At 35.0% G+C, this 17,762-nt stretch overlaps 1 protein-coding gene across 1 annotated transcript in view; it reads left to right on the forward strand.

Moving 5' to 3' along the window:
* LOC144968491 (DNA polymerase theta-like) overlaps positions 1 to 17,762 on the forward strand; it is a 40,429-nt gene that overhangs the window by 12,737 nt on the left and 9,930 nt on the right. The window contains exons 11-21 of the mRNA XM_078906919.1: positions 496 to 708; positions 4,267 to 4,409; positions 5,287 to 5,476; positions 5,798 to 5,952; positions 6,376 to 6,606; positions 7,194 to 7,287; positions 7,762 to 8,005; positions 9,099 to 12,313; positions 13,687 to 13,833; positions 14,821 to 14,928; positions 17,029 to 17,223. Of these exons, the coding sequence (XP_078763045.1) occupies positions 496 to 708; positions 4,267 to 4,409; positions 5,287 to 5,476; positions 5,798 to 5,952; positions 6,376 to 6,606; positions 7,194 to 7,287; positions 7,762 to 8,005; positions 9,099 to 12,313; positions 13,687 to 13,833; positions 14,821 to 14,928; positions 17,029 to 17,223 (4,935 nt within the window). The remainder of the gene's footprint in view (positions 1 to 495; positions 709 to 4,266; positions 4,410 to 5,286; positions 5,477 to 5,797; positions 5,953 to 6,375; positions 6,607 to 7,193; positions 7,288 to 7,761; positions 8,006 to 9,098; positions 12,314 to 13,686; positions 13,834 to 14,820; positions 14,929 to 17,028; positions 17,224 to 17,762) is intronic.

Below are 17,762 nucleotides of genomic sequence, written 5' to 3' on the forward strand. Positions count from 1 at the left end.
AGTTTTAGATGACTTGCTTCACTTACAAAGGGGTCGAGATAGATCCCAGGTGAAGTCAAGATTTTTTTCCCAATCCCTTTGTCCACCCAGCAGTGATCTTTTTGGTAATATTATGCAGTCTCTTTTTTGTATGAATTAATGCCCTTCAGCCTGTCTTACACATAGTAAGGTGCTGTGCATTATCCATCAAGTATTAGAAATTATTCTCTTTAGGTAAGGTTTTAATTGTTTTGGACTCATCTACCCCTACCATGTTTAAAGCTAAATACAGGCATATTACATAATGTAAATTGTTCAAAGGACCTTTATAAATGTTCTATGGAATCCACGAAAATTGAATTGTTTGATATATGTTGTAAGGTAGTATCCTTTTTCGTCATATTCATCAAAATATATTTCATTTTTATTTAATTTGTCTTGTACCAAACCCTTACATAATTGAACTTTAACAAAACCAATAAATATTACTGATACATTTGCATCTTTATTTTGAAGGTCTGACATTTGATGAACGTGACATCATAGAGGGTGCTTTCAGGGAAGGAAACCTAAGGGTTCTCATAGCAACCTCCACACTGTCCTCGGGTGTGAATTTACCCGCTCGAAGGGTCATTATTCGTACACCCATGTTCCACGGCAAGGTCATTGATGTCTTGACCTTCAAGCAGATGTCGGGAAGGGCAGGGAGGAAAGGAGTGGACACAGAAGGTAATAGTAGGGGGAATTAGGCTAAAACCGTGCAAATTCGGGTTGAAAGCATGAAAATTTGCATACAGGTTGCTAAGACTCATAGAAAAAACATCTGATATAGAACCACTCTGGCAATCAATCATAACGTATCGTATTAAGGCCTTAGATTTTACCTATTACAAGGGAAATAACTGCGTAATAATATATATTTTCTTCATATTCATTGTATTAGGGAAATTAGGCTAAAACCGTGCACATTGGGGTTGAAATCCTGAAAATTGACAAATAGGTAGCTATGACCCGTATAAATAACACCTGATATAGAACCACTCTGGCAATTTATCATAACTGCGTTTTTAGCACTTTTATTTTTTCCTATATAGCATTACTTATCCGAGGAAATAACCACGACATTACAATGTGCGTTCTAAAACTTTAAATACACCGGTAACCATTTATGGTAGCTAACTGATGGTTATTTCGTGTTGTAACTAGTAGAAAAAAGCGGGAGAGGGGGGAGAGGGAGTGAGCGAGAGAGAGAGAGAGAGAGGGAGATAATTTTACTCATTACGGTACTAACCTAACTAGTAGATAAAATAGGGAGAGGGAGTGAGCGGGAGAGATGGAGAGAGAGAGAGAGAGAGAATTTTACTCATTACTGTACTGACCTAACACCCCCCCCCCCCACACACACACACACCCACACACACACACCCTGCATCTACATTAGTCCGTGAAAGGCAAACCGGACCTTAAACACTTGTATCGGGTGCCAATACATTCTTTCTTACATGAACATTTAATGAGTTTTTGGGACACTTTTGACAATTCTGGAAATAAGCTCCACAGTGGTTCATGTCGATCGTCACATTTGTTGCAGGGTTCTCTTCTATAAAAGATATAATGTTAGCAAAAGCTCGACTTCTTTCAAGAACTGTGACATCACGGTTATTATCAGCAGTGACATCTTTTCAAGCTTGTTTTTTTAAGTATCGTGCATGACAAATTTTATGGTATAGGACGGTATTGTGCCTCCTGAGCGACTAAATCTCCTCCGGCAATAAATGACAACATATCAGAATCTTTTATAGATAACGCTATTTCACGAATATTTTCTTCCATATCTGTTGTCATTACAGAATGGAGTACTCCCGATTCCATGTTTTTACAAAAAAGCACGTTTGTTTATTTTAACCAATCTCTAATTTTGAACGTTGTCTCATTATTCTCGTGGGTTGCGAAATATATTCATTCGGTGACTCCTCCAAGTCAAATGACGAAGTTTGGAATTCTTGTAGGGCAATTCTTTCAGATTTCTTTAATTCTAATCGCCTAATTTTGTTGGCATTAAATTTTACACGACAATACTTATGCCACTTAGCATCATTTTGATTTAAGCTTTCAATAATCTCATTTCTTTCTGATGATTTAAAAAAAATAGATACATCCAACTTGTTTTCATCACAAACCAAAGAATTGAATTGTGTTAAATCTTCAAAAAGAGGTTCATAGCCTTGCCCTTTGTCATACCTCCTCGGCTTAGAGGGACATTATAAACGGTCTATGTTATCTTGTTGGGGAGGGGGGGGGGGGGGGGAGAGAATGAGCACTGTCCTTTGTCAACACAGGTTTTCGGCATTTATTGAGCGGTGTTCTGCTAGTCTGTTTTGTCTCGTCTTCCGGTCTGCCTGTCCGTTTTAGAGCAATTGATTATACTTATTAAATCAGATGCAGAAAAAATCTCATATTATAGAATATTGCTTGCTAGACGTCCTTTAGAATGAGCACTGTCCTTTGTCAACACCGGTTTTCGGCATTTATTGAGCTGTGTTCTTCTAGTCTGTTTTGTCTCGTCTTCCCGTCTGCCCGTCCGTTTTAGAGCAATTGATTATACTTATTAAATCAGATGCAGAAAAACTCTCATATTATAGAATATTGCTCGCTAGACGTCCTTTAAAACAAGTGAAATTGAATAATATTTACGATTAAATAATTTGTATGGTTCGTAAATCGAAAGTAAAGGGAAAGGAAAACATCTGCTTCAACGCTAAAAATAGTCACCAATGGGAATCCAAAGGATGACGTAAAACAACCTTTGGTCGGCTTGCCTCGAATTTTTACACAATAAAAATGAAAGAAATTATTGTCGTCCATTTCAAAATTTTCTAATCTTAAAAACCTTGTATCTCAACTGATACTGATCTCTCAGAGTGGTTCTATATAATAAATTATAGGGTTTTTTATATTCTACAACATATATAATTTTCATGCTTTCAACCCTGTTTGCACAATTCAAGGGTTTTTTGGACCTAATTCCCCCTACTATAAATGGTTAGAATCAGCAAAGGATAAATAGACTTGCTTGTCACTTCAAAAATTGACTTCAACTGCAGGGCATGTTTGTTTCATTAATATTTGTGGAAAAGAAAAATTTTGTGCCAGGATATTTTTGCTCTGAACTCTAAAGTTTTAATTAATCCTTTGGAATGCAAATTGTGACCTTTATCCTCAAAACAGTACTATATTATAGAGATTGTTTCGTTTAGACATTGAAAATGGAATCTATAGTTAAAAATGTGAGACTTGAGTTAAGTTTTTATGTTTTATTGAGTGAAGACAATGAATATTATTGCTGATTAAACTGAAAAATAAAAATGAAATTCACATTACTGGTCATTTTATCTTTAAAATCTATTTTTAGTATCTGATTTACCTTAACACATGATACCATTTCTTGGCGATAGGTGTTTATTATAGTGACTACTCCTCTGAAAATGATGGATTTTGACATTTCAGGTAGGAAGGTCTGATGAAAAATAGTTAATGCATTAAGTCATTGCATTCTGAGTATTGACTCACCCGTTACTCTAGCTGACATAGTGGGAGAAAGGGATGACTTATTTTTAGATATTTTTTTGACTTTGTACAAGAACTTGCAAATTATTTATATTAAATCAATGTTTTATTTCAGCACAAGAATATTTGGATAATGTCTTAAACTACTTTGTATACACTTCTTTGTATATATTTTACAAGAGTGGTAGTTCAAATAGGATGCCTAACACTAACAAATGACTTGAGCTATGTGACATGGAAATTTGTTACCATATAGCCTGTTGAGAGATTAGAAGGAACCTTATGAAGGACTTTGTATCTTGCAACTCTGTGGAAGTGTGTTTTGAAAATCTTCATGATTATTTTATGTACTGAAGGGATCATTTTTATCTCTACTCTTAAAATGTGTGCACTACAAAATTATAAATGCAACACAGTGATTTAGTACTGTAGGAAAAGTTAATGAATGAGAAGACTTCTTTACAAAAAAAAAAACCCCAAAAAAAACTATTAGGAGTTGGAATGGAAAATAAAATTTGTTTTTTTTTGGTTTTGAATGAAATGTATATATATTATTATATATTTTTAATGCCAGTACAAATGATAACTTTTATTTTATTTTAATGCTCTCCAGGACCGTATTGATTTACATTTTTTTCCTGACAAAATTTTGAAAGTAATTCTATGTAAAGTAATTCAATGTAAATAATTTATAAAAGAATCTTTTGGATACTTATACAGGCGAGAGTATACTAATCTGCAAGCCAGGTGAGAAAATGAAAGGGAAATCACTGTTGAAGTCAGAACTTCCACCAGTGGAGAGTTGTTTGTACTTTGACGAAGAGAGTGGACTCAGTCGTAGTTTGAAGAGAGCCATTCTGGAGGTGAGAAATCTTCATTTATCATTGATTTTAAACAAACATTGTTTTAGAACCTAGTAGTGTAGATGGCCTTTTAGCTGGCACATCTTCAATTTTATTAACTAGACATGTGACTTAGTCATAGGTGTGAATAAGCATATAGCAAGACTTATCAAGATGATAGTTCAAAAAGGATTCCTGAGATATGACTTTTACCTCGTGAAATGGAAATGTGGGTTCATATTTGAGGCGACATTTAAAATGAGAGTTTGTTAAACACGTTGGGCTTTGTAAAAATCTTTGAGCATGGGCTATATCATTATTATTATTTGCAGATAAAATTAAACGAAATGAATACGAATTTGTGATTATCACCTCTTTGATATTGTTACAGTGCGACTTGAAAATCCTTATCAGCTTGCTTACTGTTTATCTTTTACATAATACTTAGTAAAGTATAAATATTTACTCCTGTTTGTCAAATGACTCGTGATACATGCTATTGTATAATGTTGCTGCTCTTATGCATACATTCGCAGTTTGTGTGTGTGTGGGGGGGGGGGGGGTAGATGATTAGACGAAACTGAACCAACAAATTTATGCAACTGATATACTTTCAGAGTCATAAAGCTGAATGGGGTCAGATTTAAAACAGTTTTCTGTTATCTTTAACAGTAAAAATTGCTGACTGCCCTTGGATGGGTCAATAGTCTATCACTCCTAACTATCCAAACATATACATTTGTGTGTCCAGAGTGCGAGATATTTCCATATTTTATTTTGATAAAGTTGCTTTTCATTGTAATAATATTGTAATGGTAGAAATGATAAGAATTTAGGTAAAGTTTCTTGTGATTCATATGTGCCTGGATTATCCATGAACTATAAAATGTTTACACAGGTGGTGGTGAGTGGCGTCACTTCCAGTCCAGAGGATGTAATGTCATACATTAATTGCACGCTTCTATCAGCTTCAATGACAGACAACACAGATGCAGGATCTGGTCCCTGCACTTCATCCCTCATAAAGAACTGCATCACATTTTTACAAGACAATGAATTTGTTTCCATGCAGACTGTCAAAAAAGAAGGTGAGCTTGTATATTTTATATTCTAGATTTATAAATTCATTCTATAAATGCGTTCAATTTTATTTGAATATGCTATGCTTTACTTATTATTATTATTTATCAGTATTCCAGTGAACTTCTGCGACTGAGTGGATTAAATAAAAATGTCATGACGATTGTGTGTACTGCTGGGGGAAAAAAAAGAAAGAAATAATGGAATGAGCTTTTCTTCCTCACCAAAATATGTTGATATGGGGTAGAGCATGGTATTGCATATCATTCCAAAGCATTTTTGCTATATCTCAATTATGGACCAGATGCTCTTTTCACCAATGATTTCAGATGGGACTGAATGCAAAAAATTCTTCCCGACCCAGCTTGGATCAGCCATTTTGGCCTCATCTTTGTCTCCAGATGAAGGGCTGTTGGTGTTTGCTGAATTGCAGAAGGCACGGAGATCTTTTGTCTTAGAGACGGAACTGCATGTTATCTACTTGGTATGTTTTACTAATTGATGTCTTTGTTTTCAATCTAATAATACGATGGGCCTATTAGCCATCTCACAAAACTAAGATTTCATATGTTAATGTCATGAATGAGCAAAAAAATCAAATCAATAATAAGATTTATTGTTGATGTCAAATACATGCATCAAAAACGTCATATTTATTCAAGTAGTCTCACAGACAAAATCCTAGAGATTTGCTTTATTGATGATTCATAAGAATAAGAGATCACTTTGAAATTGATTCATTCACTATTTTCACTATTGCAATTTTATGGTTTTTACATTTGTACTCTATAATCTTATATTTTACTTTACCTCACCTTAGTACACCTGTAATAGCATGGTACCACCCATGCACTTCAATGATGAAGAATTTCTAGTATGTTATTTTAGTTTGCTCTTTTCTACTTAGGTGACTCCAGTTTATACCACTGACATTGCGACATCCATAGACTGGTATCATTTCTACACGCTATGGGAAAACCTGAGTCCTGCAGAACGACGAGTGGCCGACTTGGTTGGCGTGAAGGAAGGCTTTATTGCCCAGGCTATTGGAGGTCGAATCAACAGGAAGACAGAAACTCAGAGAAAAGCCATGGCTGTCCACCATCGCTTCTACACGGCTCTAGTCTTAAATACTTTGGTTGGTTTAGACCCACTGTTTATTTAAGAATCATTATAAAATGATTTGTTAAGTAGTCCTTCAGAGTCATTAGGCCCATGGAACCAGAGTTTATCCCTGTTTCTATGGCATGAAACTGACAATAGTAATTGCTTGCTACCCTTTGGATAGGATGCTAGTCTATTGCAAAGTACTTTCCACCAGATCTAAGAGACCCAGCCACCCAATCAGTGCTGGATGGTCTGGGGGGGGGGGGGGGTCAGAAAAAAAAATCGACTTCACCCGGGATTGATCTCAATCCCTTGCATGTGAAATGAGTGCTCTACCAACTGAGGTATGGGGACCCCCAATATTTGTTAAACAATGTCCTGCAATACACATCCAAGAGACCAGATTGCAGATTTTTAATGCTTATACCTATCAATTTTCATTTCTCTGATTTATGTATTTTATTACATGTATATCAATATTCCCTACAAAATTATTGATAATTATCAGTTTATGAAACATTATGAATATTTTTATTTTATTTTAAGAGGCAGGTCTTCAAGGTCTACAAGTATTTTTTTAAACCTTTAAATGAGATTTTTCACTTCCATTTGAACCAGGTACGGGAGATCCCATTAATGGAAGTGGCAACCAAATTCAACCTGAACAAGGGTCAGCTCCAGTCCTTACAACAGTCCGCTGCCACCTATACAGGTAGGCTTTAAGTTGGGTAGATACTGTTTCTTTTGACTTTTCTTGCTTAAAAAATGTCACTGAATGTTTCAAAGTTCAGATGAATTATAAACAATATTGTATTTCACAAGCTCTAAAAGCAGTTAAAATGTTAATAGGTCGTCTGTTTTGTGGTTTTTGTTTTTTTGGTGTTTTTTTTTGTTTGTTTGTTTTTATTTGTATTTTTAATTTTTTTAATTTTTTTTTTTGGGGGGGGGGGGGGGGGGGGGGGGGGGGGAATTGGGATTTTGTTGTTGGGTTGGGTTTTGTTTTTTGTTGGTTTTTTTTTCTTGTTTTCTTTTCTTTTTAAATCAAGCTGTGTTGAGGTTTATGAAAAATGTAAATATATCTCAGGGAAATGCTTGATCTTTGTTGTAACCAACTATTTAGGAGAGTCAGAATGATTTTTTTCAAAATGTTGTGACTGATCTCTATGACAATTTATTTGTGTCCCAGGCATGCTGACCGTGTTCTGCCAGAGACTTGGCTGGCATAACTTGGAACTTATCCTGTCCCGGTTTCAACGTCGTTTGTCCATGGGTGTCCAGCATGAACTTGTGGATCTGGTTAGAATTTCAGCTCTGACAGCTTCGAGTGCCAGGATGCTGTATAATGCTGGATACCACACGGTGGCTGATGTGGCAAGGGCAGAGGATGTAGAGGTGGAAGAACTTTTTAAGACAGCAGTGCCTTTCCAGAGGTGATATTTCAAATACCTGTAATCTCGCATTTTGGAAAAAAAAAAAGCTATTTTTTTATTCATGTGATAGAAATTGTTTTTAAACTGATAAGCACTATTCTGAGTCACTGGAGGTGAGGTAGAGTTTGGAACACTAACCTAGAACCTCTGCATATACTGGAGAAGATCTCATATTCAACAAGCTGGGATCCAGTGAGATATTGGATTCAATTCAGGAAAATTAAAATACTTATATTTTTAGGGTTTCTCATCAGTAAAAATAATGGCTGGGGACTATTCATTAAGCACTTTGAGCACATGAGATGGAAATTGTTCAATATATATCTTGATTAAAAAATGTTGTGCTCAGGGTTTTTTGAGTAACTAGCCGATAACAGCTTTCTGTTGAAAAAATATTGCAATAGTGCCTTACAAGTCTCGTCCCAAATGTTGCTGTTGGCATTGGATCCTTTTTAAAGCAATTTGACAACATTTAACTAAATGATATGCTACATAAAAGCTCAAGGCTCATGCCCAAGGCTTGCATCATCATCATCATCATCATTATTATTATTATTATTATTATTATTATTGTAATTATTATTATTATTATTATTATTATTATTATTATTATTATTGTAATTATTATTATTATTATTATTATTATTATTATTATTATTATTATTATTATTGGGGGTCTCGATAACTAAGTTGGTAGAGCACTCACTTCAGACGCAAAGGGACTAGGATCGATCTCGGGTGTAGTCAAGATTTTTTTTCTGACAACCCCCCCTTTATCCACCCAGCAGTGAATGGGTAGCTGAGTCTGTTAGATTTGGCATAAGTACTTTATGATAGATTAGTGTCCTATTTAAAGGATAGCAAGCAATTGCTTTTGTTCATTTCACGCTATAGAAACCGGGATAAACTCCGGCTCTGTGGGTCCAATGGCTCTGAAGGACTACTTTTTAAAATATTATTATTATTATTATTATTATTATTATTATTATTATTATTATTATTATTTATTATTATTATTATTATTATTATTATTATTATTATTATTTATTGACATTATCACTTTCAATGTATCTTGTTTTATGATTTTATGCAGTGACAAGAAGCAAGAAGGAGAAACTGACTGGGAAAGGAAAGAACGACAAAAAGTCAAGTGCATCTGGTTGACAGGGAGAAAAGGAATGACAGAATTGGATGCAGCCAAAGAAATTATTCAGGAGGCAAAGGGGATCGTCCAAGGGGATTTGGGAGTGAAAGAAATTGCCTGGAACTTGAAAGACAGTGCATCATTGGCGGCGTCCAGTGATGAAAGTGGAAGTGAGGACGAGGAGAAATGTTTTGATAGGGATAATCAGGAGGATGGAATAGATCGTGCTACTGTTAAAAATGATGAAAGTGACAAAGAGAATAGGATGAGAAATGATGTAGACAAAATACCCAATGCTTCTCAGTCAAATTTTAAAACTGTGGAAAGAGGTGAGCTTGATTTAAATAAACAGCAGCATGAAACGGCATCATCTGGTTCTTCAAACTTTACCAAAATGAAAAGCAGATTGTCGATAAAAGAAACCTGTTCCTCTAAAGGGAAAAGAAAATCACTGAGTTGCAATACTATGTCTGTGGTCAAAGATATCATCAAAGACCCTGGTAAAAGTCAAAGACATAGTCCGGAGCAAAAAGAGGAATGTCATAATAATAGACATGAAAACAACAAGACTATTGATAGAGACCAGAACTATTCCAATATAGACATTAGTCACAAAACCCAAACTAGCAATAGTGGTAGATGGATGACACGGAAAAAGTCTACTGCCATAGGACGGAAGAGTGAGGCACACTTAAATAGAAGCAAATGTAGTGAGAGAAGTTTCTTTGGCCAAGTGGTGGTAACTCCTCCCCCTGGGTTAAGTCCCCTTGTAAATGATAGAAATAAGAGTAAAGTGTATGTTGCCAATTCCTTTGACGTGATCTCTGATGAGGTGCAGACATCTGATGACAATACTCATCAAAGAACAGTTGGTCAGAGTAGTCAGGTCATACTAGACTGTTTTCAACAATCACAGGGTAAATCCAGCAGCCAAGATAGAAACGACATGAGTATTAGTAGGGTTGGAAAAGGTAATTTGTTTAATAGATCTGGTTGTTTTAATGGAGAAGACAATAAAAAAGATAAAGAACGTCACACATGTTCCAATGAAAATGCAAACATAAAACAACTTGAAAAAGCTATCTGTACAAAAGGAGGATCACCTGCTACATCAAATCTCGCCTGCCACATCAAATCTTCTGCAGTAAATAATAATGATAACATTTCCTTTTCAATATCTGAAAATTCTAAAATAGGCACCAGTGTTTCAAATATGCCGTCAGAATCAAATGAACAAAATTGTGAAATTGTTTACGGTAGCAAGAACAGTAGCTATATATCTGAGAGTCTGTCATTCAGTGAAAGTTTCATATTGGACACACAGACAGCTGCCTTGATCAATGCTGGTTGTAATGAATTAATAGCAAAGGAAAAGAATCCTGCAGATAATGTCATAGATAACTCTTGCGGAATGGCAAATGAATTAGATACCCCTCAAAAACAATCTCTTTTAATGCTGTCTACAAACAATTCTTCATGCATACGGAAGCCAAGCTCCAAATCAAGTTCTGGTTTTGATGGGGGAAAAACTGGATACCCTTCTCAAGCTCTTGAACTTTGTAAAAGATCTGAAGAAGATTTGATGCAGAATAAAGATGAAATAGATGATTCAGATAGTCTTTCGCTTGATCAATCTCGAGAATCTGTGAGCATTTTTTACTCCTCACCTACCAATGTCAGTGTCAGTAAATGCACCATTGAATCGGCTACAAAGCCAAGTAAGCAGCTTGAAAAAGATAATAATAACAAAAATCCTAACAGTGTAGGCCAAGATGACTGTGATGATGAGCCAGACTCCCTCTTGGTTTCAAGCTGCTATGAGCGTATATCAAACTTTGATGAGGGAATGTTGGAATGTTCTGGCTATAATGATTTTGGTGTCAATGATTCATTATCAGAACTTAACATTCTAAGAAATAGTGCTACACCCGATATCTTGCCAAAGCGAAATACTGTTCAGACATATTTTGCTGAAAACCAGGAAAGTAAATCAAAAGCCACTTCAAATTCACAAAAGGATGAGAGAAACCAACTCCTATCATCAACACACAATATACTGAATCAAATCTCAGATACTCAGTGCACTGATGATTCTCTTTTAGCGGCTGTTGATATGGATGGTTTGACCCCTTTGGCATCACATCATGGAGCGAATACAGGAAGGAGGTCTAATTATGACATGAGCATTATCAAATTAAGACCAGAAAATAATTTTGCTGAAGGGGCAAGGAGAGAAAGCAAAGATGAGCTCACGAGTAAGAGATCAGAGAGTTTAAATGTAGATCCAACTAAACAGGCTCCAAATCCATCAGAAAACAGCATATTTCTATCTGATTCTCTCAGTGCTTCTCTAGTAGACCAAGCGTTTGCTCAATGTGATATGATTACCATGAAGACTTCAAGCCCCAATAACAACAACAATCTGCTACAGCAAACAAGGACACACAAACTCCTTATCCAGCATTCAACATGCACCACCCCTATGTCCAAAAACAACCATCCCAATACTACTGGAGCCCATGTGGACATCTCCCCAGTCTTATGGGACAATCCAGATAGCAGCAGCAACAGTCTGAACAATTCATCTTGTCATGATGGTAGTGATTGTGTTCCACCGACCCCACCAGATGAGGTATCCAGCCATGCCTCCCCGTATAAACTTGCCTTCCTCTCTCCAATGGCTAGTAGGAATAAGATACGAAGTCCCGGTAACAGCAACAGAAAGATTAAAGAGACAAATCCAAAAGCTGTTGTCAATGAAAAACTGTTGACAAGAAAACATCTAGCAAAGAAGTGTAGCCTTAGGTTTAAAGATACTGACAACGATGTTGGCATATCTGATTCTGAAAATGATATCAATTTGAGGTCTACTTTTGATTTGCAATCTGAATGTCTGAATGACTCATTGAACAATGATGATGGATCTCATGAAAACATGCAGCATGCCAATGGATGTAATAGAGATCAAATAACCTCGCAGTCTCAGCTGTTTACTCAACAGTCTTTCACCATCATTGATGTCTGTGCGCACAGAGATCTGTTCCAAACATTCCTCAATGAGTGGAGATCCAAATCTTCTTTCAGCTTGGGTCTAGCCTGTGAGAAGTTGGCCCCTGTTACAAAGAAGAAATCACCCACTGGGATTGGATGTCGATTTAATAAGAGTAAGTTCATATTTTGTTTACTATTGTTTTTTTATGTTGTATTTTTTTCAATATATGTTTTTGACTTGGTAGATAATTAATGTAAGTATGTTAAGGTTGACACGAATGAGTTTTGATTTTCATAAAAATTCGGTTTTGACTTAATTTACCGATTTATGCATCTTGCTCCAAAGAGATGATCAGGTAAATTGGGATAGTGTTCAAAGGTCAGAGGGTTGATTAAGTTTTAAGGATTTTAATTTCATTTTCTACCAACAGAATGGTTGATTTTGTAATTCAGAACATAAACAGTAACTAGTATTGAAAATGTGAAAGGTTTATCCTCGGAGAATAAAAGCTATAAAAAATAGAAGCTATTGGCATTGATATCAAGTCTGTAAAGCATTTAGTCTTGTTACAAAGTCAAGCAATATTGAATATGGTCAGTGACCTGATGAGTAAAATTGATTGACTTTCTTTTTGTTGTATCTTTGGGTAAGACATTTTACATATATCATTTGGCGATACTTAGATGTGAATGTCTACATGGTTATTGTATGAGTGTTTACAAAAACGGGCAACTTGCTCTATGCTAAATTAACATTAAAGAAAAGATTACCCCTGTTTTGAAACATCTACACTGGTTGCCTGTAGAGAGGAGAATTTTGTTCAAGTTGATCTGTATAATTTTGAAATTTATTTATGGCTTACCATCTTAATAGCTAATTTCATTGATATCGGAGTACAGGCCACCTCGGGCCCTCCCTTGAAAAAAAATGTCTATAACAAAATTCTCAGAATGTGCATTTTATTTTGCAGCACCATCAATCCAGACTTCTTTCTCAGTCTTTATCAGAAGTGCTCATACTATTGAGTGTTTCAAGTCTGGAATGAAGATAGAATGTTTTAAATTTAGTTTTCCATAATATTTCAAAACCACACTCTTCATATTTTATTGGTATCAGCTTGACTTAATAGATCATCTGCAGTTGTAACATTTAGTTTTCTTAAAATTGTAACACTTAATTTTTTAAATATTCTCTGGTCACCTATGTCTAGTAAACCCCAGTGAACATGTTCAGTGGAGTTTTGCGCTCTATAAATTTTAGTTATTATTATCATCCCTTTGAAAAGAAATTTTAATCCTCCTCTGTGCGTATCCTCCTCTGTGCGTAAACAAAATTTTATATGGTGAATTGAGCATTATGATGAAATAAAAATGTTAATTTTCTCCATTGCGAGCTAAGCAAGTCTATAGAACAGAAAAGATTTTGATTATGATTCTTCTTTTCTTTTCTTTTTTCTTTATTTTTTTTTTTTTAATTTTTTAAATTTTGGCAAGAGAGGTTCAGCAATTAAATTTTATGAGTGACTAATTGTAAGTTTTTCTTCAGAGAAGAATACCCGTCAGTCTATGGAAGCATCGGCTGTACCTGAGGGCCTTACTGTACCCAACGCTGGTGTACAGCTGGTTGGTATTGCTGTGACTTGGGAACACAGGGATGCCTACTATATATCACTTATGACCGACAATCACAGAGGTAATTTGTAATTGATGTTGACGAGTGATAACGTGTGACGAAGAATGAGACTCATGGGAGTGAGATTACAGGTCTGATGCAATGGCCACGAGGGTAGGGGGTGATGGAGTAAAAGTGAGGAGATGACCCATTGACCCAGTTAATAAAGAGTGTTATGGTGCTTGCAGGGCAATGTGGCAAGAATATAATCCTTTTATCTTTACCATCTTTAATTTTAAGTACTTACAAGATTATATGCATTGTAACTGAATATTAATATCAAAAGTAACACCTTTGTTATAACAAACATTGACCTACAGTCTCGGCAACGTCGTTGTAACCGAGGTGCTCTGTATATATCATCAGTGACTCACACTATGATTATTTCGATCCAGAAATGCCATTACTTCAAAACTGTGATCTGTTCTTATATTATCAGGAATATCATTTTACCATTACCAAGATTGACTTAAGAATAGGGGGAAAGAAATAAGATAATGTTTTTATCATGATCAAACTTTAAAATGATTCCTCCAAATATCAAATGCAACTTGTTGCTTTTGTTTTGTTTACATTTATTGAATAAACAAAGGTCTTATTGAAACTAGTTATTTGATAGTCAACACCAAAGAAGTAAAAATAATTTGTCTTTTGTAGTGTTGTTATAAATGATTTACATTGTAGTATGACATGGAACTACCAATCATAATGATATTAGGGGATTGTATAATTGTATAAATACAGAACTTCTCTGACGCTATTTGTTCTATTCTCGACTTTATTTTTCCCAACCCATTTTAAAGTTTGTAAACCGGTAAACCAAGTAACTGACATTCTTAGATATCAAACAATTAAAATATCATTATAGGAAGGTGTCAGCGAGTTGCACACTTTACTGAGGATAATTTTAGAGATTAGAAATTAAATTGTTTTTTAGATAATTTTTTCAGGGGAAAATTGTTTTTATTTTTTAATTGTTTTTTGTTATTTGTTCATTATTTTTTTTAGAGGAAGACAAGGACCCAGAAGACTCCCTGGCTGAACCACCCCTGTGTGAATCCATCCCACTGCAAGAGAGAATAAATAGTGTCGTAACATATCTACAAACACGATTAGGTAAGGATGTAGATCAGGTTCACTGATGTTGTATTCAGATGAAAAAGGTCAAGGGTTCAAATCCAATCAGATATACCAGGATTTTCTAAGAATTTTAAAGGCAGTTGTTTCATATTTACTTAAAACAAACCTGCTTTAGATCCCATATGTATCACTCGGAATGACGAATGGCAGCTTTTTTTTTCTTGTCTTAACGTATACAAAAGTGGTTTCCCTTTAATTTTAACATAAGGACACATTTGCATCTTTCTCCAAACCACAACAAACAAGCTGTACAGTCTAATCCTTTCCAATTTTTGCGGGAACAACCAAATGATTGCCACTTTGCTCTAAAATTTTATTTCACCACAATTTTCTTTCCACAAAATGTTTTTTTTTTAAATTTTCTTGCAAAATTTGATGAAAAAAGTTTGGAATAATTAGGTTGACAATTGGATTATTTTGTTAAAATTTATAGACGAAATTATTTTTGTTTGTTGTCTTTCAAGTGATTATTTTTTTTTTTTGTCGTTTTTTTTTTTTTTTAATTTCGTTTTTTTTTGGTTTTTTTTTTTAATGTTTGTTATTTTTTGTTATTTTTGTTGTTGTTGTTGTTAAAGTTTTAAAAAATAAGATTTGGACTGTCCAGATTCAACTACAGTCAGGTCTTTTTAATCCTTAACTCTACAATCCGAACACCTCTGTTATCCAGACAGGTCGCCTGGAACTTATTTTGGGAACAAGCCATTACAACATAAAGGATTTATGGCTCTATAATCCAAACATCACACTGACCGACATTATCTGTCCGCAGACTCTAGTTCAATTCATTAGACAAACGATTGATCTATGATCCAATTTAAAATGCTTTGTCACATCTGGCAATGCATTGTGTACAATAAACAACAAGCGTCAGCCATGTGTGACTGGCTAGTTTACACAATCCGATAGACACCAGTCCAATCCACAGAATGTTCTTTTATCCAACCCTTATCACTTATCACTTGATATTGATATCTTTGGGCATACCATATTATGGGCGTTTTGATATGGAAGTCAGATATGACATGACTGAACAAATCATCAACAGTTTGGTACCCATATCACAACTTAATGAGGACATTGAAGATGATGACAATGACGAGGAACCACCTATCATCACCCATCATCACCAACAAAGAGGGTTGTGACATTGTGAAAGAATGCATGGCGTAACATCCCTATGAATTTTCAATCAGAGATATTGACACAGTAATCAAGCTCTGTGAAAACCATGTATTGAAAAATATCAGCAATCCAAACGAATATCACCCGCTGTTTCCAAATAAATAAATAAAACAAGTAAAAAAAAAAAAACCATGTAAAATTTAAAAAATAAATCAAACAAAAAAAAAAAAGAAAATTTTAAAAAATCACCCCGCAAGAAAATAGAATAATTGAAAATATATAATAGAAACAATTCTAATAAACCACACATTAGCCAATGATGAAATCAGTATTGTCCTGCTGTCGTTTTCCAAAATGATAGGCTTAGATTACCATGGTCTGAGGTTATAACTACATATGCCACTTTAGGCACCGATTCTACTATCTGAATGTCTCTGTAATCCAAACAAAATGCTGGGAACTGAGGTGTTTGGATTATGGAGACGAGATTGTATATTGATATAAATTATTACATATAATATCTGAGATTGTTACACGGTTATAACTTGGATCAGCTTATGAGTTATAATTCTTTTAAATCGAAACTAAAACATTTCCTTTTTACATCTGTCTATTTTCTGTCTGGGACATATTATATGGTTGTAACCCTATATGTGAATATTCAATTGTGTCTATGGGTGTGAGTGTGTGTGTGTGTGGGGGGGGGGGGGGGGGGGGGGTCAGTTAGTGGGTTGTAGGTTGTGGCACAAGAATTGCATTTTTTTAAAAACCCAATGTAATTGAGCATTGGATAATTTTGAAAATGTGCCATACAGGTGTCAATTATTATTATTATTATTATTATTATTATTATTATTATTATTATTATTATTATTATTATTGTTCTTGCTTCTATGTCTCCTTTATATGTTGAAATTGTAATTTAGATATTTTTTTAAACGTTTCACATATCAGGCCACAAGCCCCAGACTGTTCAGACATATGATACAAAGACAGTTTACACCACTCTGGCCAAGACTCTCGGTGTCAGTCTTGAAAAGTGTGAAGACCCACGAGTTGCTGACTGGCTAAGGGAACCTGGAAGTCGTCTCAAAAATCTTCACAGAATGGTCACGACTTATCTACCTGATGAATTGTCTTTACTTGAAGGTAATAGTTTTAGTTTATGAACACACCTAAGTAATCTTCTAGTTAATGCCTGCCCAAATCAAATTTTGGTAACTCTTAACATGTGTGACCTACTGCAGAGCTGCCTACTTCAAATTTCAAAATTCGTAGTTTCCAAGAGAAAAAAGAAAAATTCACTTTAAATAGCTTTAGAAATAAACAATTTGCTCTCAGTATGGTCTAAAAATGCTCCAAAGTCCTGAATATAAGTTCTAAAAAGCTAAACTTTCTTTTTCAAAAAAATTTATTCAGTCGAAGAAACCTATGCAGTGCTGTAGTTGGACCAAAAAATTCGTATTCCTACTAATTTTTCTTAGTACTAGGCAGGTCTGTTTACTGTCACAAAACGGTTGTATGTCAGAGGGAGGGAGAGAGAGAGAAAGAGAGAGAGAGAGAGAGAGAGAGAGAGGTAATGGAAGAGGGAGAATGTGTGTGTGTGTGTGTGTGTGTGTGTGAGAGAGAGAGAGAGAGAGAGAGAAATGCTGTATACAAGAATGTGATGAGAGAGAATAGGTCCGTAT

This window comes from Berghia stephanieae, chromosome 3, assembly GCF_034508935.2.
Source record: "Berghia stephanieae isolate SIO BIC M18660-M18661 chromosome 3, UCSD_Bste_1.3, whole genome shotgun sequence".
Classification (NCBI taxonomy): Eukaryota; Metazoa; Mollusca; class Gastropoda; order Nudibranchia; family Aeolidiidae; genus Berghia; species Berghia stephanieae.